The sequence below is a fragment of the Macrosteles quadrilineatus genome, unplaced genomic scaffold, assembly GCF_028750875.1.
Source record: "Macrosteles quadrilineatus isolate MER2022 unplaced genomic scaffold, UCM_ALF_1.0 Scaffold_8__2_contigs__length_117827958, whole genome shotgun sequence".
Taxonomy (NCBI): domain Eukaryota; kingdom Metazoa; phylum Arthropoda; class Insecta; order Hemiptera; family Cicadellidae; genus Macrosteles; species Macrosteles quadrilineatus.
Genome location: NW_026542601.1, coordinates 41,327,102 through 41,349,909, shown reverse-complemented (window position 1 = coordinate 41,349,909; position 22,808 = coordinate 41,327,102). Strand labels below are relative to the sequence as shown.

The window sequence follows — 22,808 nt, the reverse complement described above, 5'->3', positions numbered from 1 at the left end:
TGCGTATTTTAACCCAAATATGAGTGAAGGATGAGTGTAGGATGAGTGGCGCGATCTTGTAGTCTTGTTAGTGACTAAGGCCGACATGTTCCTTAGACACAGCTGTTAATTAATAGCCCATACAGCTAATGGCAACTAAGGGACCTACAGTTTATAGTGGAATCCGAACCACATTTTTCCTTGTAATTTACGAATTGGTCTAATTATCAGGATAGTACTGCGGATAGTCGTAGTACTCACTAGTGCGGACGTTAATCCACACCAGGGAGCATCGCATCCACAGTGCATCCCTATAAATATCCACAATTCGTGACCTCCTAGTAGCTGGATTACAGGACGACGCCACCCGTCCCAGTCTGATGAATATTTGATCGGTAGTTGATCTACCTCTTGTGAAGCCTGCTTGATGTTCACCTATTATATTTGATGTATACTCCTCCAATCTTTTTTGTAAAATCTTTGATAGTATTTTGTAGGTGCAGTTGAGGAGAGAAATACCTCTGTAGTTGGTGCACTTGTAAATAATTAAGCTTGATAGGTGTGACGATTAGTTTTGATGTTAGGACACCAAAGTTAAATTATGTGTACTGTGAATTTTATTGGATATTATCGTTTTATTTTAGGTCGTTTATATTCAGACCTACTGGAAATTGTGTATAGTAGTTGTATTGTGGTGATAATAATTAATGAAGAGGCAGGTATGCTATGGAAGGTAGTATCGTTGACTAGGTCTATAGACTTCTCAATTGACTATTACCATAGATCAAACATATTTCCCTATTACTCTCTCTACTGTAGCACAGAAAACATACTACTATTCTGTGACTAGACTAGGCTACTTATAATCAGTGTGCGTTTGTGCGAATCGGCTGCCTCACTTAAACGCTTTTCACATCGTAAAAATTGCAGAATTGCTGTTTTATTGTAAAATTATCGGATTTAAAATGTATATCGTATAGGCCGTATCAGGTATATATTGTGATGGAATAAAAACATATTTGGTCACACAACATTTGTTTACAAGATGATTTTTCACATTAAAACTGCAAGAAACTTTGTCTTTATGTGTAAACTAGCTGATCTGAATTGTACACGGTTTTAACTGACTACTGAATTCCCGTACGTAGGACGGGCTAACACCTCGTTACATATAACTGGGAAACCATGTAAATACTGTCAAAGACCTAATTTCATTGTAAGGAATTTCTTCTTCCGGAAGCAGCCCATTTTTTTAATATAGTTTGGTGGTTCAGATGCTCTTTGCCATAGTATTTACAAAATATTTTGCAAGGCAATTTCCCAGCTTGCAGATTTTTGCATTGGAGGTTTTTTGGGACCATTATATCTATAGATGTTTACAGGGTTGCTTAGAGTGTCCTTCATACGTTTATTACTTAACTTTGGTATATCTAGATTGGCATTAGAGTTGTCGCTTGAGGTTTCAACTTGAGTTATAAGTAGAGCCATGCTGTGGGTTTGGCGTAAGCAATTCTGTGTAGATAAAGATGTATCGAAATTGTCACCTACAGCTTGTACAAGTCCATCTTTGCAGTCTCTTAAGCCTCTTAACATTGGTTTTTTACTAGCTGCAGCAGCCGCTGATGCTTTAAGCCGCCGAGCCTCACTGTATACCAAATTTGTGTAGTTTATTTATTTAGTACCTGGGGACCGCGCTTTGCTCGGGGAAAATCATTAGTTTACTCTGAAAGCAGTCTTAGTATTGCAGATACATAAATCCATTCCCAAACTCCACACTGCTCGCCTTGACTACTTCCTTCACCACTTCATACGTTGCAGACCTGTTTCCCTCCCTTCCTATACCATTTTAGTATTGCAGATACCCTAATCTTATCGTTATAAACAGTTACCACACTCCGGACAGCTTGCCTTTACTACTTCCTTCATCACTTCCTACGTCACGGACCTGTTTCCCTCCCTTCCCATTGTATTTTAGGATTGCAGATACCCTAATCTTATTGTCATAAACAGTTCCCACACTCCGGACAGCTTGCCTTTACTACTTCCTTCATCACTTCCTACGTCACGATCCTTGCAACAGTTACAACATTGTGAAAAAAAGTAACATTAACAAGAAACAGTGTAAATAATTAACATCAATAACAATAACAAGAAACAGTGTAAATAATTAACATCAATAACAATAACAAGACCAAGTGTGAATAATAAACATCGATGTCAATAACAAGAAACAGTGTAAATAATTACCTACAATAACAATAAGTGTGAATAATTAACATCAATAACAATCAGTAATCATCAAAATGACAACATTGTGAATAATTAACATTAGTAAATTTACTATACATAACAATAATAGACTATGGCAATAGATAACAATATAATAAACTGTGAAAAAGCTAACGTAACATAAAAACAAAACTATATAACAAAAGGATGGATCTGGAGGGAGAAAAACCTTTTGATAGAATGCTGACAACAAGAAATTTCATCACTTAACACTGTTGAGCGTGTGGCCCTCTAAAGGCACCACCAAGGAACTCCAAGAGCACAAATCCCATCACTTGACACGAATCAGCACTTCCCGGCACCCAGCATGTGGCCCTTTAGAGGCACCACCAAATAACCAACACTGATAGAGAGCGGAGAGGTGTCAGTAGAGCAGCCTCTGGACATCACGTCTGAAGGATGCTAGTGATGGCACAAAGAAATCCAAGTGTGGTTAATTGATCAGTTTCTTCTTATTTAGCAGTAATGATAATGCCATTTGAAGTGTGGTGTTTTGTTTAGTCAATATAGAAGTAGAACTGTTACCTATCATCAAGGAAGGTAGACCAGTGAGTTATACCATAGATAAAACATACTCCCTTATTAGTCTATGGTTATACTAAACTCTTTTAAAAATGATGACAATGTCTTGCTCATATTAGATTCAAGATTCAAGGCTATCATAATTTAATTTGGTTTCATAGCTGTCTCTGTTAACTGTGCGTGATGCAGTTTCTATTTTCTATTTTCTATTTTCTATTTCTATATTCTATTTCTAGTTTCTATTTCTAGTTTCTATTTTTAGTTTCTATTTCTATTTTCTTCACTACGTTTCCAAAACTACATTCTTCATCTTCATCCGATAATGTCAGTTTCATCGCAAATGGCATTTAACTTTTAAAAGCAACGATGTTAGCATTTCCGGGAGAAGATAATACAATCAAGCTAGGTCCAACTATGCCTGTATTTTTTACTAGAGTTTTATGTGTTATGTTTGACAAACTGGGATTTTTAAAACTCAAACAGATATATTGAGTTCCAAATGCATGATGCGGGTCTTCTTTCAACATATCAATAATTGATTTCAAAATATACGAAATATATATTAATATATATTCGTATATTGATGCTACAGCTGTCTCAGTAGGCCTGCACTGCGGTGTTGCCATTTTTGTCTCGCAGCATCCTTGTATTGATGAGGCTATGTTTGCTTAAAGCCTACACCTTTTTTAAACAAGGAAACATTAAATTATTTGCGTTAGTAATAACTGACAGTAATTTTAAACGAACGAATGTATCACAGATGCTTGATCAGACCCAGTATAGATCATAAACATAAACAAATTGTGTTACTAGCCCAAAAATAAACATAATTTTATATTGCTTAAATGGAACTGTCTAAACGATATGTTAATGCTATTAGTATAGGATTCGGGCCACACAACGTAATTTGTTTATGTGTATTCGATCAATACCAATTCTGCTCAGGTATTTGTGGATATATATAGTCTAAATCTCACGAACATTTATATAAAGTCACATACACTCAAATAAATAACTATAATAATCTAGTAAATTTTATGTTAATGAATCCTGGCGATGCTCTCTTCCTTGTCGATAAAATGCCTTGCATTTCGTTTGGAATTATTTTATTAGGGAGATGAAACAACGAGGAGATTAATGAGTAAAAATATGTTTTATGTGTTACGGTACTTATATTGACAGCCTGTATGTTGAAACGCGATACTGATTCTTCTAAAGGGGTATACTTTTTAAATAATCTCAAGAAAACATAGTACAAAAGGAACTTCAATTTTAATCAGACATAACTATTCAAGACCATTTCTAACAATCAATCAAAAGGAAAACACTAATAATTGCAAAATGTAAACAAATAAAACATCTGATGAAATTAATTAACATATAAATAATCATCTAGAGACAGTCATTTTCAAAATACTCCCACCTTTTGAGTCTTAAGATTCCATTATTTAAAGACTCAAAACACATATTATCATATTAAAAGTTCAGTCTTTTTGGTAACTTAATTTGTTTTCCTCGTTTTCTAAATTTAACTTTATTTACAACTTTTCCATTTGAACTTTCTTTATCTTGCACTTCTTCTACTTCTTTTTTGTTTGAACTTTCTGAGTTCAAAATTGCTATACTTGATGATACAGACTTTTTAAATTCATATCCAAAAGCGTCTTCATCACATTCACAAATCTTATTATTTTCGGATTCCATCTTGACAGTTACAGGATCCTCTATATTAGGAATGTCTACACTACACTTGTCAGAAATAGGTGTTAACAAAGATGTTATAGTCATTACACTTGATCTACATGTCACTCCTTTTACTTTTCCTTTCCCCATTAACACCCAACCAAGTAAGGTTTCCATTGCAACTAAATCATATGTCAAAACATGACGTTTCCCTGTAAACAACTTTCCACCAATATCAGATCCAATCAAAACATCAATTGGCCCTTCTACAGTGTCAGAAACATTAAAACCAAAAGACTGTAATTCGTTTATCCAAGGGCCCGCTTTGATTTCTGAAATATTATTACATATCACATCTTGATCTAATACCTCATAGTTGCAATAGTAATTGTTACCCAAATCACTTAACCTTACTTTATGTCGATTGTGTTCAACAGCATTTGTTACTGATCCACCAAACAATGCATGATTAAGGGTTTCCTTTCCAAATGATACATACCCCATTTCTTCTGCAGTTTTCTTCAAAATGTAGGACCTTTGAGAACCAGAGTCAAAAATGACACGTGCTGCTCGTTCTTTATTACTTCCTCTAATATTCACACGTACAGTTTGTAAAAATACTTCAGAGTGTGCATTATTAGCTAAATTACTTTCACAACGTACTAAAGTGTTATCATTAACATAATTTACATTAGATTTATCTTGAGACTTGTTACACATTACTGTTGCATGTCGACCATTGCAAAGAGAACAGTTTAGTCGAACATGACACTTCTTACTAACATGGCCATACTTTGTGCAACGATAACAACATCTGTTACTTGACAATAGGTTTACCGTTTCTAAATGTGTCAGATTACTACAACTCTTACAATTTTCTGTCAAATGTTTTTCACCACAAAAAATACATTTCATAGGGGGTTTACCAACCTTTTGGTTGACAAGTCCGGCTGCAATTGGTATTGATTCCATTTTGTCTCTTAAGAATGGTTTGGATGACTTACCCAATTGTCTCTTCGAGTCCCCAAAACCTGAGGTAGCAAGTGAAATTCTTTCCTCATTTGTCACTTCAATTCGCAGAAACTTCAAAAGCGCATCGAGTCTATTCTTCAAATCAGCTTCTGGATCAAAGTCGGGATGACGTTGCCACGCCCTTAAAAGATCCTCTGGCAAACACGACTCAACTAATGGGTAAAGAATAGCCGCACATTTATCAGTAGTTACTCCTAATGTGTCAAGAGCTCTGATTTGACATTCTAATTTGTCAAATAAAGTCGAAATCACTACCTTTTGTCTCAAGTTATTGAGTAGCAGCTTTAAAAGTTCTCGAACATAGACTTCTATCAAAAGATCATCCCTTCCAAAACGACTTTTTAAACTCTGAATAGCATCTCTATAATTCTCTGATGTAGCAGGATAGCTATCTACATTTTGTCTCGCTTTAGAATTTGGAATAGTGGCCTGAACTAAATAGTGGAACTTATCAACATCATCAATAGAGGGATCTTCATCTATCCTCTTAAAAATTCCCCAAAAAGGAAGCCATTCTTTAAGATTCCCACTAAATTGTACTAGTTCAATCTTGGGAAGTCTAAGCTTAGTCTTTAGATTTGAACTTCCACTCTTAGCTGAATTACTACTGACCAAATCGTAATCTCTAGAATCATTCAACTTACTTTGTACCAAAACATTTACTTGATTGTAGGTTTCCAAATAACTATAAGCTTTAGACACTTCTTCTTCAAGAATTGCTTCACTTTCCTCAAATTGAAATAAATGGTCAGATATCTTTGTGTCTAAATTCTTTAACTCTTCATAAATCATACTTACAGTTTGAAGCCTACCTTTTAATTCATCTAAGTGAACCGTTTCCTGTGTAAGTTCATCCTTTAAATGGTTCACTAGTCTTGAAAAGTTTGCCCTAACAACAGTTCTATGTTTCTTGTTCTTATTAAATTCTCTAACATCAGTTTCACTCATCATACTATCCTGTCACGGTCGCCAAATGTTAAAACGCGATACTGATTCTTCTAAAAGGGGTATACTTTTTAAATAATCTCAAGAAAACATAGTACAAAAAGAACTTCAATTTTAATCAGACATAACTATTCAAGACCAACTCTAACAATCAATCAAAAGGAAAACACTAATAATTGCAAAATGGAAACAAATAAAACATCTGATGAATTAAATTAACATATAAATAATCATCTAGAGACAGTCATTTTCAACACTGTATAAGACCCATTTTGTGTGCAAAGCACATGACCTATAATTTTTTAATAAAATATTAGCATTTGTTAAAAAATATGAATCTAGCACAGTTTTATTACTGCCATACTCCTACTCTTAATACCTTGTTAATAAAATTAGTTCAGGATTACATAGTAAACGATACTTAACTAAACGATCACCAGGTAACCGATGTACACATATCAAAACCTGATGCCTGATACCTTATTTATTGACAAAGGGCACAAAATAATTAAAATGCAAAATGTTTCTAAATTTAATGCATTTGTTTTAGATCCCTAACGAGACTCCTAATACCTGCCCATTTCTAAAAGGTAAGTTGGAAAGAAAAATATTAAGTGTGTGTTGTTTTTAATATATGTATACACTTTTACTAGGCTGTATGTTCTTAACCTTTCCATGGTGAATGCGGTTTGATGGAGACAAAAATAAATATCTAACGTATAATGGTAAAATGGATATCAAGAGGTTCCAAAATGATGACGTAACGGACTGCCACGCCTGTCTCTGTTTAGTAGGGGAAGAGGGATCTTTTCAACTTGTAAGCCTTCGTCACCGACGATTTGCGAGCTATTCAGTCTGTACTGTCTTTAAATAGACAACTAGTTTTAATATGTATCAGCTGACGTATTTGTTTGTTTTTGTTAGGAGTGTTTGGAATTGGTATTAAAACAGGCTTTATGTAATGTTGGTTTTATTTTATCTTTAAATAACTTACAATGGCGACGAGGATGAGGAAGAACGGTCGTAGACACCAGGAACTAGAGGAGGAACGTACAGTGATACCGAATAAACCTATGTTTTGTTCTAATTTTGATAAATTTTATGAAAACAATGAGACCTGGCGCACATAATTGGTAAGAATAGACAATTTCTTTGACTTAAATGTGATCAAATCAGAAGTAAAGAAAAAGCAGTATCTGATAATTTTTTTTAACACCTTAAGTATTCCAAGATCTAAGGATTAGCCTAAGCCCATCTAATGCAGAAGATAAAAGTTATAATGGATTGTGTGAAATTTTACAAATATTACTTAAGCCTAAGGGTAGTATTATCGTGGAGCAACACAAGTTTTCTAAACAAGTCCAGAAACCTTGGGAATCCGTTGGTAGTTTTGCCAAAGACCTAATAAACTTAGCGAGCAAATGTGATTGCAAATGACCAAAATGTTACACGTCGACAACTGACGTCCACTTGCGTCAGCGGTTTATTTCAGGACTTTATGATGGAAAGTTGTTGTCAAAATTAATGGAAATTCATTAAAATAAATTTTTTTAACCAATGTCTTGAAATAGCTAGTAACTTTGAACAGATCAAAAGTAAAACAGCAAGAATCAGTAAGATGAAGAACTGCGAGTGGCTGGAGGGAACCCAAACGTGTCCGCTTGCATCAACATCCCAATTTGACGGATACGGAGTGGCAGAACTGCTCCGTGGTGATACATCCAATCTCCGACACATGAACGTTAAATTTTTACATTGTGGTGGCTTAAATTTTAAGCAAGAAAAGACTGGATGAGACAGTTAAATTTTTACTCTTTGTTGCCATAAATGAAAGGTTCGTTTACCTCATTTGCAAAATTCATCATACTTTCAGGAACTTATTGTAAACTCCGAATCTGAAAAAAAAACAGAGCTGTGAGGCTTGGATCCATAAATTATCTGGATAAAATTCGTCAATTCAATTCCGCCTTTGCCATGGTCAGCTCTAAAGCTCATTTTGACGAGAGGGTCACACAGGGGATCTAAAATTTTAAGATCCATGACACGTTTTACCACCGAGTAGGTAATCTAATTCTTCAAGAAGGTCATAATCCTAAATACGCACAGATCTATAAGTTCGACGTTGGAACCCAACAGCGCATGTAAAACAATTCAAACAAAAAATTTAATGAAAAAATATGCGGGAAATAGGGTTAAACAATGCCAACCCATTTGCCCAATTTTAAAAACTGTGGCAGAAAATTGCAGAGACGAGAGCTGAGAGGAGTTAGATTCTTATGTGCATGGTAAGAGACAAAAAAAGTGACTTCCCTCGCTACAATGATGCTACCTGTATATATGTCGCAGCTATTTTTAAGCTGAAAACAGAGCACCACCTGGTCAAATAAATCTTTTTTTATTTTCAAACACTAATAGTGTTTAACATGAATCCGTTCTAGATGCGTTTAAATCCACTCTTATGTTCCCAACCGGAGAATTTGGTTGGGGCACCTAATTCAAACATGCCTAAAACAGAACATATCGTAGAAATAATTTAACTATGCTTTAGTACGTGTCGTACTGGTTGGCGCCAAGAGAGGGATTTAGTTTGCTACGTTAGGTCAGAAAAGCTCACTTTACAGTGTGTGGTTGACATCTAAGTTCTTATAGAAGGCACCCGCCTACAGTACATAAGAGATAACAAAAGCAGTATGAGAACGGATCTCTATTTAAATATTATTGTACCGTAGATTGATTTTATAATTTTGTACAACATAATATTTTTCATATTTCTATAATCAGTCACAGGAATTACTTTAGAGTGACTCTATGATTGAGGTTTTTCTGAATATGTTTTTTCTTCTTCATTATTTTATTACAAGTTGCATTTTTGCTCGATTTCGAGCAACAGGTTATCTAGTTGGTATTAAAACAGGGTTTTATGTAATATTGTTTTTTATCATTAAATAACTTACACAATCCAATATAAACCTGATGGTTTTAGATGTTTGAAATCAGTCAAATTTTTTCACGTTATGTAATATGTGACTCACAAACAACCTTTTTTTTCGTTTAGAATATTATGAGATTTTTCTTGCATTTAAATTTGTATATATATATGTACAAACAGAATATGATACAATATGTTTAATCTTCCCTTTAAAAAAGCTTAATTATTATATTTGAATCTATAAAACTGGAAATATTTAGTCACTACGTCACTATGTACAAAAGTTGTTTTCTCTTATTAAACCTAGTTACATATTACGTTAATTTCAATATCAAACCCAAAGCTTACAATGATGCTGGGTCCAATCAATAGTTGTATTAACAAGCATACCTAGTTCAAGTAAGCATATCTGTGTTTCAAACAATTCCCCTTAAGTGCTACAAATAAGTACAGTAAATTCATTCATTGAGGCAGCGGCGGAGAATCTTGAATGCATATTTTAAACTGTATATGAATCCACAGTGAGTGTAGAATAAAACCCCAGCTGTGTTTCCTTGTAGTTGTAACTTTTAGTTCATGCCATACTTTCGAATCAATGTTACAATTACAAGGAAATTTATGTTAAACACATTATTAGCTTCTTATAACCCAATGATTGTTTTTACAGTTCAAGAAATGGTTTCGGCACATGAAGAATACAAAGTTGGTCTTCATAAAAACACCCTGACATTAGTGGCAGTCTACAGATTACCGTCTAAGTTGGTTCTCGAATGCTACAAAGCTTCAAAACAGGAAGATTCGACATTTTATTCGGTGTTCTCCGATGCAGGAAAAACCCATGCTGTACTTATTAAAATGTTTGATTGTTCGTCAAAAGATAATTTTTTCAAAACATTATTTGTTGAAAGAATCAACTTTGATGAAAATAATTGGGTGACTGTAGTAGGAAGTCGAAGATCGGAAAATGATGAATGGTGTTCTTACAGTATTACACCAAAAAGAATAAGTTATGGGACAACAACACCATTTGATGCTTGGGTCTACTATGACTACAAGCCTAAGGATGGCCATTGGAATGAGGTAAGGACTTAGTTTTTTGGATTAACGGGTTTCAGACCTCGATTAGGTAGTTAATACTTAGTAATATTACACTTGAACACGAGGAAAACTTAAAAAATCTTGCCAGCTTTACTAGTAGATCGAATTTTATGGTGAATATCATCGTTGAAACACCTTGACGTCATTCATCTTGTATGTGTTTAAAGTGTTTCTTAATGGTGCGTTTTTTCAGATTTCTGCAGACAAACTCTACACATCGCTTGAAGGTAAGAATTTTGTTGTTTAATTTAAGTTGACAAAGTTTAATTGAACTGTGAAAACCATCGTTTTGAAAATAAACGGCATGAGTTAACTGACACATAATTTCTCCCATTAGCTCGTCAACAATCCTTATAAAGGGTAATGGGATGGTGTAGCTATGATATTACTAGGGTTGCTTTCAGAGAGCTGAAAGCCAGTTGAGCGGAACAAACGTGATTTGATATTTGTATAAGTAACTAAATGTAAAAAGGTCAATAGATTTATTTACTAATGCTGGTTTTAAAGATTAAAATTATAATAATTCAAATTTACCTCTTCGATAAGTGCATTATGGTAGTTTTGACCAGGAAAATATTACAATAGTTGGAATCTGATATTAACATCCAAAAAGGGCATTAAAGTATAAAAAAGAGGAAGGAGATTTAACATTCAAATTCAACTGTAGCCTACAACGAAAACATTCATTTTTCACCCTTACAATTGGTTAAAGTATTTAAGTATAAAAAACAGTACCTATTAAAAAACGAGTATTGTATGACAACAGGAGAGGAAATGTGACATTTAAATTCAACTGTGCAGCATAAACATCGGTTAAACTCAGCTTTCTTTGCTGAAATTAATTTATGATTGTTAATACCAAGTATTCTTGATGGAGGATATGATTGTAATGTAACTGGAATGTAGGTCTTCTGCCATTATTAGGACGATTTAGCGACGGCATTTTAATACTGGCCTTTATAATACCATTGGCCATTGAATACAGTAGATTTTGATGAAAATGCTGGCTACAAATTCAACATGGGGATAGAATGTCTAGTTGTATTGATAGTCAAAGATAAAACATAGGCCTACGAAAAATGTAGGGCTATTTTAATGTAAGACTCAAATGTAAAACGCCTTTAAAAGACTAAAATAAACTGAATTATCAGTCATGTATTTCAATGTGTAAAAACGTAAAAACTGCAAAAATACTTACTTATTGAATAATAAAATAAGATGGCTGAAATGTAGGCATAAACATCTATACTCTATACTATTATATAAAAATCTAATGGTGTCTGTCTGTATGTGTATTACTAATAGGTGCAAAAACTACTGAACCAACTGGGCTAAAGTGTTACAAAAATATAGCTACCATACCAAGGACCATTATAGGACTATTCACATTTCGATACTGACCGTAGGCTTTGCCCCTTTGGCTTTAAAAGTTCTAAGGTGAACATTTTAAAAGTAAATATTGATTGGTCTCCATGACTGCGATGAGAACACTAACAATGTTTGTTTACATTTGCTTTGACACTTAAATGTAAACAAGAAGAACTGCTAAACACTGAGATAGCTCAGTGCTGCTAAACTGCATATTTTACAATTTCAGACAGCTGATACAAAGAAATTAAATATACTATTTTCCATAACTATGTGGCAGGTTTATTTTAATATAACCTTTTATCATGGATTATTTATTCTAAAACTATGTCAATGATTATAAAAAAAGATTCTATAACCGTGCTGTATTAACTCCTGCTCTGCTTTGGATTTTTTTAAGCGTCTAAGCTATGAAATGATGTTATTGATATGTTTTCATGGAAACAGTATGAAAATTACAATGTATAGATGTTTTGCATGAATTTGGAGGCTACTTTGAATAAATTCTAACTGCTTAACATGTGTTAGATTAACTTAACATAACTTGCACATCACATTGTATTTTATATGCATATTTAGGTAAATTAAGTTATTGTGTTTTGCTAAACCTATGCTTAAATTAAACTAAAGAATATCATCAATAACTAAATTGTATGTCGATTTATGTTTTCTAAAATCTGTTGTATATGTGCAATTATATTTAATTATCAAATAGTAATACAAAATACTCCTATTTTATCTTAACATAGCTTTCAGTTCACATTTACTTTATTTGATACATTTATTATGTGTGTTTTGCCACACCACTGACTAAATTAAACCAAGGAAAATATCATAAAACTAAGCAGTACACAGTGTTCTTTTGTTTCTAAAATCAATGAAATATCTGTTACTATGTTTACTTAATGGTAAGTGTGAAAATGTAAAGGCAATGGACAATGGAACTGATTAAAAGAACTGGTTTTTTATATTAAGTTGTTTGTTGATATTTTTTTAGAGTAGAATCAGAGATGCAATGAAACATATACTGTATTTGCTTTTACATTTTTTAGTCCTTGATGCTTTAATAATCATATTAGTTTTGTCTGCTGTCTTTAATGCTAAATTATTTGTTGAAAATTTTTTATAGTACCTATAGATATTTTTCCTTTAATATTTCAAAAGACTGTACCTATTGATAAGGCACAGCAATATTTCTTAAGTTTATAACAGCTGACTTAGTTTTTCTAATGATTTATTGTAAGTGAAGAAACTGAAGATGGAAGAATTTGTGATTTATTATAAGGAAGAGTGAAATTTAATAATTAGTATCTATTTTAGCAACTTAAAAATTGAAATTTAAAATGTCAATAATAAATTAAAAGATATGTAACTAAGGGAGATGAAGGTAAATCATGTATGTCAAAGTTTCATTCGAAGATTTGGTCAGTTTTTCTCATATCAGCCTACACAAGATTTAAAATTAATCAAAACCAAAATGGTGGTATCCACTACTTACCAGATTTAAAAGTCATAACTTAAACGTTTCTATTAAGGCTATAAAAGTTGAATTTTGTTTCTAAAAGTGTTGGCGGATGTGTAACTATTATATGCAACAGATTTAAAGATTAAAAGGTTTATATTTTGTGTCCTCTTCCCGTTGCAAAGCACGGGTACAACAGCTAGTAAGTAATAAGTAAACATCGCATTCAGCTGATTTAAGTGAAAACAGAATAATATAAGTAGGGAAGACATGCCTTAAATATACAATGTAGATAATATAATTAGAAATTAGTAGCCTACTTCAGGACAGGCCTAGACAATTATCCATACCGTGGTTAAAAGTGTACTTCTATAAGCCCAGATTTACTTATTACGGTTGTAACTGGACTTGTGTATCCTACTTATGTATCCGTTTCCTACCTCCCCACATGCCTAAATTAGATCAGTGTTCAATCTGCGTTTTATCAATAAGTGTAATAACTTACTGTACCGTCGATGTAATTCAACATAATATAACCTATAAGATATTATCGTATTAAATACCGATTTCGATGCGGTTTGATATATCGCTTATTAAATCCTGATTTCTAACATTGGCTGTTTCTAATCAGCTGGCAACACAAATAGGTTCCCAAGAAAGTAGTCACCGGTCCGTATCCCTCCGCTCCTTGTTTATGCTCCGCGTATTGAGAAAGTAGTTCCGTATATTTTCTCGATTTTCAGTGAATTCCGCCCCTTAAAAAAATGTTTTAACGGCATTTTCTTGTTTATTAAAATCATAGGAATGGTTTAAAAACGTTTAAAAGAAAAGTATAGAAAGTTCAGAAATACCTTATGATTCTCTTGTTTATATTTTTCTTGTAAACAAAAAAACTGTCATAGCTACTTTAGTCCCATAAGCCTAATGTTAAAAATTTGAAATTTTAAGTTCGTTTTAAATTGCATTAGCATTATCTAATTGAAATTTGTTTACAAACCATCTCATTATTAGTCTAAGAAGTTTGGCTGAAATGTGTTCAGCCGTTATTGAGTGATGGTGTTATGTTGTTTGCATTGAAGTTGATCCCAAAGAGCTTCGCTCAAAAATGTTAAAATCACAAAAGTTTCAGTCATTTTATTTAGAGTTCAAATAACCAGGACGCATTTCAATAAAAATCGTTCGACTTCGAAAGTTTTTTTTTTTTTCAGAGGACCCAGAACGTACATATCCAACCATAACTCAATCCAAAGAAGTTTTAACGAAAACTATACTTTATCAATATACCCTTTGGGGCAGAAAAAAGTAGAAAATGGAATTTAGGAGTAAAAAGATTCTAAATTAACAATTAAGTTAAAACATTAAAAAACTACTATAATTCTTTGGTCATATTTAGTATATGTTTCAAAGACTGTTTATGAACAACTTAGATTAAATTTACAGTAGAGATGACTTCTAATATGTAGGGTGAAAGTATTTCCCGTATAAGCATCTTAATTTGTTTTCAGCGTAATAATCTAACATACACAAACAGACCCCCTCCCCCTTTGATTCTTCAGTAGTAAAGATATACGGTAAATTGGTCTTGGCTTATAAAACATGTCACGCTATTCTAGACAAAACAGAAGAAACATATTTTGACAAATCAAGATAAATAGGCAGGTGTAAAGTATGTAAAACATATCAACTACATATTTGAAACAGTTTCAAAGTAATGTAACAGCAACAGCGGTAATGTGTAACAAATATCAAGCTTTGTATGAAATAAACCTCTACTGTATATATTTCATTGTTATTTTTATAATTATTCTGATCTTAACAGAGTTTAAACAATAGTAATTACGAGGGACAGATGTTTTAAAATACAATGTTTAATGGTGTGCTGGTCTCTTCTTCTGTCTTTATATAAATCATATGATTATATAAAACCTGATGTTGGGGTTTGTTTGTAAACAGAGATTGTTGTAGTTTAATGTTGTATTAGATGGACACAATAAATATGTTACCTATTAACTATCATTGTATTGATCTCGGGAATATCTCATGGTGTCAGACGGGAACTAACCATGCCGAACAGGAAGATCAGAAAGTCACAAAGGTATCAAGCTGATGCAGAAACTGAAGAAAATGAAATTTCAGGTAACCAGCAAAGTTCTACTTCAGTGACTCACAAATCTGACATGGTTCCTCATGGCAGGTACATTTATGTACCACCACCTTTTGATCGTTTTTTTGGAAACCAGGAGTCTGATTGGACATCCTGGATAAGGAAATTCGAACGGTATAGGGTCACTTCACTTTTAAACCATGAACCTCAGGATACTCAGATCAGTTCTTTATTACTTGCCATGGGTGATGATGCTGAGTATATTTTAGATTCATTTGCGCTGTCTAACGCCTCTTATGAAGAATTTGTACGCAATTTTAATAACTACTTTAACAAAGCTGTCAACATTGTTTATGAAAGAGTACGGTTTAATAAGAGGAACCAGCTTGAAGGGGAATTTTTCGAATTATACTTAACAGCTCTTCATAGATTGGTCAAACATTGTAGCTTTGGGGTACTTAAAGACGAGATGCTACGTGACCGCATCGTGGTTGGGGTACTTAACAGCAAACTTTCAGAATCATTGCAGATGAATAGGAACCTGTTGTTGAATGAAGCGGTAGAAAAAGCTAAGCTATGGGAATCAGTTAAAATGCAGCAAGGAACGATTAGGGGAGTAACGTCAAAGGACATTGATGTTCTTTCAGCCCGACATGATAAGTCCTCGTCCTCAGGCCCCCAATATGATAATTCCTTGTCCTCAGGCTCAGGTTCTAAATGTAATAAATATATAAGTAAAGAAGTAAGAGGTTTCAAATGTTTTCGATGCGGGGACACTAACTATCACTCCAGAGAAAACTGCCCAGGATACAAAGTGCGGTGTACGTATTGCAATATAGTGGGACATTTTGAACGATGTTGCAAAAGAAAGAAGAAAGTAGTTAAAGAGGTTGAAGCATTTGAAGATGAATGTTCTGGTAGTGACACAAATGCTTTGCTGGGTACTGTTGAGTTCTCAGTGCATAGCTTGTCCACCACCCCACCAAATGAGGTATGTTTGCACGTAAGTGAAACTCCAGTAGTTTCTAAAATTGATACTGGAGCGGACATTTCCTGTATACCGGAAGCCTTGTGGAAAAAGAGTGTTTCATGTTTATCATTACAGCCTTTTAATGGATGTAGGCATATCAAATCTGCTGGCCAATTTCCTCTGAGCTGCCTTGGAAAATTTGTATCTTCTTTAAAACTTCGCGATAGGAAGTGTGAAGAAGAACTCTATGTCATTCGTGGCCTTAAGCAACCATTACTTGGTCGTACTGCCATTAAAGCGTTATCTTTAATTATATAGGTACACTGAACTTGGTTACGAAAAACCCTTGGATGTTGCGTCCTTAGACTATCCTGATCTTTTTGCGACGTATCCGAGAGTTTTAAAGGGGGAACCCTATGTCATAAAAATGAGAACCGAATCACAACCCTACGCTGTGGCAACGCCCAGACGCATTCCATTACCCCTTGTTGATGAAGTAAAAACGGAATTGTTTAAAATGGAAGAGTTGGGTAGGCTATAATTGAAAAGGTAACTGAAGGGACTGAATGGTGTTCACCAACGATTGATCTTGCCCTCAACCGATGAATGTATGGCTAAAATAAGGGGGGGAGTAATTTTTCTAAGTTGGATGCACGGATGGGATTCTGGCAGATACCCCTAGCTAAAGAATCCCGTAGCCTGACAACATTTCTCACGCCATTTGGGAGTCATCGTTTCACACGCTTGCCATTTGGAATATGCTCTGCACCAGAACATTACCAGCGGCGCTTATGCGAAATTCTCAATGGAGTGGAGGGCTGCGTAAACATGATGAATGATATACTTGTTTATGGACACACGCTGGAAGAACATGACAAGCGTTTAACTAACGTACTAACCAGACTACGAGAGAACAACATCACGTTGAATAAAGAGAAGTGTGAGTTTAGGAAGAATTCTGTTATTTTTCTAGGACACCAAATAGTAGTGAGGGTATAAGGCCTGATGAAAATACGCTAAGAGAGGTGCTGGGCATGCCTCGTCCGAAAAACGTCCATGAATTGAGGAGATTTTTTGGTATGTACAATTATTTAACTAAGTTCGTGAAAGATATTTTAAGTAAATCGCAGCCTTTACGAAAGCTACTGAAAGATGGCGTAAGTTTTTACTGGGGTCACAGCCACAGAAAGCCTTTGACGATATAAAGGAAGTACTTGTAACAGCACCTGTTCTTTCAATGTATGATCCTAATGCTGAAACTAGAGTTCTTGCAGATGCTAGCTCTTTTGCGTTGGGAGGATGTCTGGAGCAAAAACATGGTGGAACATTCCGTCCGGCGATGTATTTGTCCAGGGCTTTAACACCAACTGAACAAGCGTACGCCCAGATAGGGAAAGAAGCCCTAGCAGTTACTTGGGCTTGTGAGAGACTCTCTTAGTACATCATCGGTAAAAGGTTCGAAATTTTCACAGATCACAAGCCACTGGTCGCTTTATTGGGAAGTAAGATTTTAGAGACTCTCTCACCACGAATATTGCGATTTCGTCTTCGATTATGATTTGAAACATGTGTCAGGCAAGAAGTTTTTTGTACCAGACACACTCTCTCTCTAGAGTGGAAGGTTTAAATGTTAATGATGAAGAAATATCAGCTTGTGAAGTTTTGGAAGAAGAAATAACAAGTGTCAAGGAAAACTTACCCGTAACTGATGTTCTTCATAGAGAAATTGAAAAAACGCCGGAGTCCGATTTAACTATAAAGATGATCAAACATGCCATTGAAAATGGTTGGGTTTCTAATGGTAGAATAGATCCAAAATTAACTCCCTACTACAAGTTCCGTGACTCTTTATCTTGGAATAATGGCTTACTCATTATGGCGAACAGAATAGTTGTTCCTCAAGGGTTTTAAGACCAATGATTTTAAACAAACTTCATTCTGGCCACTTTCTGGCCACTTAGGAGTTACAAAATGTTGACGTCTTGCACAAGACACTGTTTGGTGGCCTGGGATATCCAACGATGTCAAACAAAAAGTGATGGATTGTTATACATGCATGCTCCATAGGAATCAACGAACGGAACCCTTGATTAATACTCTATTTCCTGATCTCCCTTGGTCCCTAGTCGGATGTGACTTCGCCAAAGTCAAGGGTCAATTGTTTTTTGTGATACAGGACTACTACTCAAGGTATTTGGATGTGATACCAACAAATTCGACTGCTGCAGTACCCACAATCAAAATACTGAAAAGGATCTTTTCACAATTTAGTATTCCACACACACTTAGGTGTGATAATGGTCCCCCGTTTGATAGCGAAGATTTTAAGAACTTTGGAAGAGATTGGGGTTTTACTATAACAACTAGTAATCCTAACTAACCACAGTCCAATGGTCTGGCTGAGTCAGCAGTAGCAACTGCTAAGAAGATTATTCTCAAGTGTAAAGACATACATCAGGACCTGTTGGCTTACCGCTCAACACCTTTAGAGAATGGTTACTCTCCTTCAGAGTTGCTTATGAACAGAAAGGTAAGAGGGACTGTGCCCATTGCTCCTGTCAACCTTGTCCCAAAAACACCCGATCTTAAAACACTGAGATCCAAATAAGAACATATAAGAAGTAAAAGGAAAATCTGGTTCGATAAGAGGCATGCAAAGAGAAAGAGAAGAGCTACAAGATGGACAAATGGTTTATGTCAGGGACAAGCAAGTAAAAGGAAGAATCATACGAAAGCACGAACAGCCCAGGTCCTACATAGTGGAAACGGAAAATGGGGGAAGATTAAGAAGAAACCGAGTTAATTTATCGAATCTTAAAGATGAATTTCACTAGACCTACCCAAGACGCTCGACTTGTGAGAGGAGGATGTGCTGGTCTCTTCTTCTGTCTTTATATAAATCATATGATTATATAAAACCTGATGTTGGGGTTTGTTTGTAAACAGAGATTGTTGTAGTTTAATGTTGCATTAGATGGACACAATAAATACGTTACCTATTAACTAGGTGTACAATGCAGTTGTCTGCTTGCAATATTGAGCGGAGCCAGCATATTCAATATCAATGATTTTTTTGCATTTTAAATAGAATGCCTATTTGCAGAGGTATCCAAAGTCAATCATAAGTCAGGATTAAGTGAATGAATCGTCTACTTGCAGGAACCGTATTCTATGTTTCATCTGGTTCTCATAAATTAAATGTCTACTTGCAGTATCCAATGCCAATGATATATTTGGTTCGCATAAATGGAATGCCTATTTACAGATTCTAAAGTCAATAGTACGTATGGTTCACGTAGACGGATTGTTTACTTGTAGTATCCAAACCCAATGGTACATGTAAATGAATAGTCTACTTGCAGTATCCTCAATAAATCCATGGTCCATTTATTTTGTTCACATAAATAAAATGCCTAATTGCAGTATCCGAAGTCAATGGTAGGCTTAGGCCTACTTCTGCTTCACTTATATGGGATGTCTATGTGCAGTATTCAAAGTCAATGATACGTCGGGTTCAAGTCAACGAATTGTGTTATATTTGGTTCACATTAGTGGAATTCCTATTTGTAGACTGCAAATAGGAATTGAACATGTTCCAATCAGATAGATATTCAAAGTCTTTAATTGCACGTCTTGCTCACATAAAATGCTGTAAGTTATTTACAGATTCCAAACGCAATATGGTGCATCAGCCTAATTCCGGCAACCCTTATTATTGGTTTAAGTCCTGTGGTCCGAATATTACCATTTCAGATTTATACCTTCCCATATGGTTGGTTACATGACTGTGCCAAATTTCCTGCAGATCGCTTAAGCCTGTCAGGTGGAGCCTGACCTGTATTTGTAAAACAAAGGCAGTGAGTGTAGTATAAGAGCTTCGCTTCACTCCGCTCAATAATTTCGATACTGCAAATGAATCATGGTAGGCCTAAGCAATACCTGTATTATTAAAAGGCAATAACGATTATTATTATATTATTATTACCCATTGTATGTAGAATTTGCTTTTCTTTATTTTTTTCAATGTCTTCTTTCTTCATTATTAAAAAAAGAATCATTTATTTGTACAGAAGACTTATTTGCATTGAACATTCATAAAACTCACCAATTCTATTACCTCAATAACTGTTTACCAGTATTATTGTTGTGAGGGATTGGGGTTAGCCTCACTTAGTATAGGCCTATAACTTAGGTCTAGTTTTATTTTAGCAGTTAAAAGTAAGAAATTGTCGTCAACCACTTTCAAAATTTCCCTATTGTGCAATAAAATTTATCAATACAACTATTTTATTGTCTAAGTTACACCATTTAGTCTTAAACCTTACCTGTAAACCACGTGGTTGTGATTTCATTTCGTAAAACGATTTTGTATTTTTAGCTACAAGAACATTTTTTACAAAGTTTCTTGCAAATCAAGGGCGGTGTGATTTTTGTTGGTATAATTATGTTGTAGTGTTTTTTTAATGACCTCGTTTTATCTTCTCCTTCTCCAAGCAACATAAACTTAGGCCTAATTAGTTAACTATTCATTGTTGTTAAAAAGAACAGAACCATTTTACAATTAAATATAAACGGCATGGAGTTTAATCACTCAATATAGAACTGATTGTTAATCATTTCGTATTACATACAATATACTATAATATGCTCTTTAGTATTATCCAATTTTTTCTTTTGTACTGTATTTATCATGTGGTAGATTTGTTGACTAATGTTGAGGCTCTTGTTTACTTTTTAGTGTTTACTCGCAAATAATGACATGGCGACCAATTAACCCATAAGGCCCATGTTAAATTTCCAAAAGTTTGCATTCATGTAGGGAAAAGTCCTATGGTCCGATTTGTACCGTTTCAGATTTATACCTTCCCATGGTTGGTTACTATGACTGTGTTAAATTTCATGCAGATCGCTTTAGCCGTTCAGGAGGAGTATTTGTAATAAAAAAGCAGGAGTGTAGAATAAGAGCTTCGCTCGCTCCGCTCAATTATCATTGTATTGATCTCGGGAATATCTCAAATGGTATATAAATTATTAAAAAAACTAGGTTACAAACCTCTTCAGGGGGTGGGGATTTTTGTAGACTGTGAATGAAAAGTTTTTTTTTAGGCCTAATGTCAAATTCAATAAAATAATTTGGAAACAATAACAATAACTTAATTTAGCCAAATTTTGATTCTGATAATTTTTTTCTTTCCTTTCGTTGATGTTAATGAAAAGTAGGTAGGTCTAGTCTCAAAATAGATGCTGATGGAGTCTATATTCTTAATTAATAATTAAATGGAATTTTCTCAACAATCTTCTTTAAATAACTTTTCTTCTGGATAACGTAGGCATAATTCTTCTTTCTTTATTTTCCTTTAGTTTATAATTTGTATTCCTTTTTAAATTTAATTTAGCACAACTATGTTAAAATATTTACTAATTATCTCTTCTTCATGGAAACCTTAACTGCACTGTTCATTGTTGACAATCGTTTCTTTACTTTTTATGGGGTTCACACATTTCAAACATGTGTTGAATTTTGTTTGTAATCTTGAACCTAGCTACATGGTATTTTAATTGTAGAGGTTGTTTGTAATAATAATTTTGTAAAGCCAATGAATAAATTATGATTAAATTATATATATGTCGAGAAAATATGGTTTTACTAATTATAACACAGGCTATTTGGGGAAATCTGAAATCCAGACAAATAAATTGTTTACAATATTTTTATAAGATAAACATGACCAAATATTAAAAATATAAACAAAATTTACTTTGGAATTGAATTAATGACGATATTTACAAACATTGGTTTTTGAGTCATTACATGTAATAGTGATAATCTATTATGGCTGGAGGTAGAAAATAAACATAAAAATACTAAGTGTTTCACATGAGTTTACCTTTTCAGTTACAGCCAAAAACATAAAAACATCCTATGATTTCCTGCCTGAAGCCGAACCAGTTGCAAGATATCTATCGTTAAAGTCGAAGCACTTTGTGGAAGATTACAAGTTTCTGGAATGCTATTTAGAAAATGAACGACATGTTGGAGTTATAAAGTCTTCGAAAAATAAAGTTATAGTTTCAATAACAGGTTTTCCCTGCGAGTCGAATTCGGACTTGGATATAAAATCGTATATACATTTCGTATATAACAAAAGAGAGAGAGAAAATTACGTTACGATAGGAAGTCGTGAAACTGCCGAAGACCATTGGTTCTGCTACAATATGTGTTTAGATTGCCAAACACGGACGAGAAAACACAAGACTTACATCTTGGGATGTGAACCCGACATTAAAAATATTGTTAAGTGGTCACAGGTGAGTTTTAGGATAATGTTTAGGCACTCTATATCTAAGTCATACGGAGGATTTTTCCTTCTAAATTCCCCATATGTTTATCCTAAAATCGAGTGAAGCGTTGCGCTGATTGAATTCA

General features: G+C 34.2%; 1 protein-coding gene across 1 annotated transcript in view; it reads left to right on the top strand.

Annotated features, from left to right (window-relative positions):
* The window catches only part of LOC129001408 (uncharacterized), a 238,255-nt gene that overhangs the window by 23,892 nt on the left and 191,555 nt on the right, over nt 1-22,808 (top strand). Inside the window, exons 5-8 of the mRNA XM_054428664.1 lie at nt 7,001-7,040; nt 10,047-10,459; nt 10,671-10,704; nt 22,278-22,690. Of these exons, the coding sequence (XP_054284639.1) occupies nt 7,001-7,040; nt 10,047-10,459; nt 10,671-10,704; nt 22,278-22,690 (900 nt within the window). The remainder of the gene's footprint in view (nt 1-7,000; nt 7,041-10,046; nt 10,460-10,670; nt 10,705-22,277; nt 22,691-22,808) is intronic.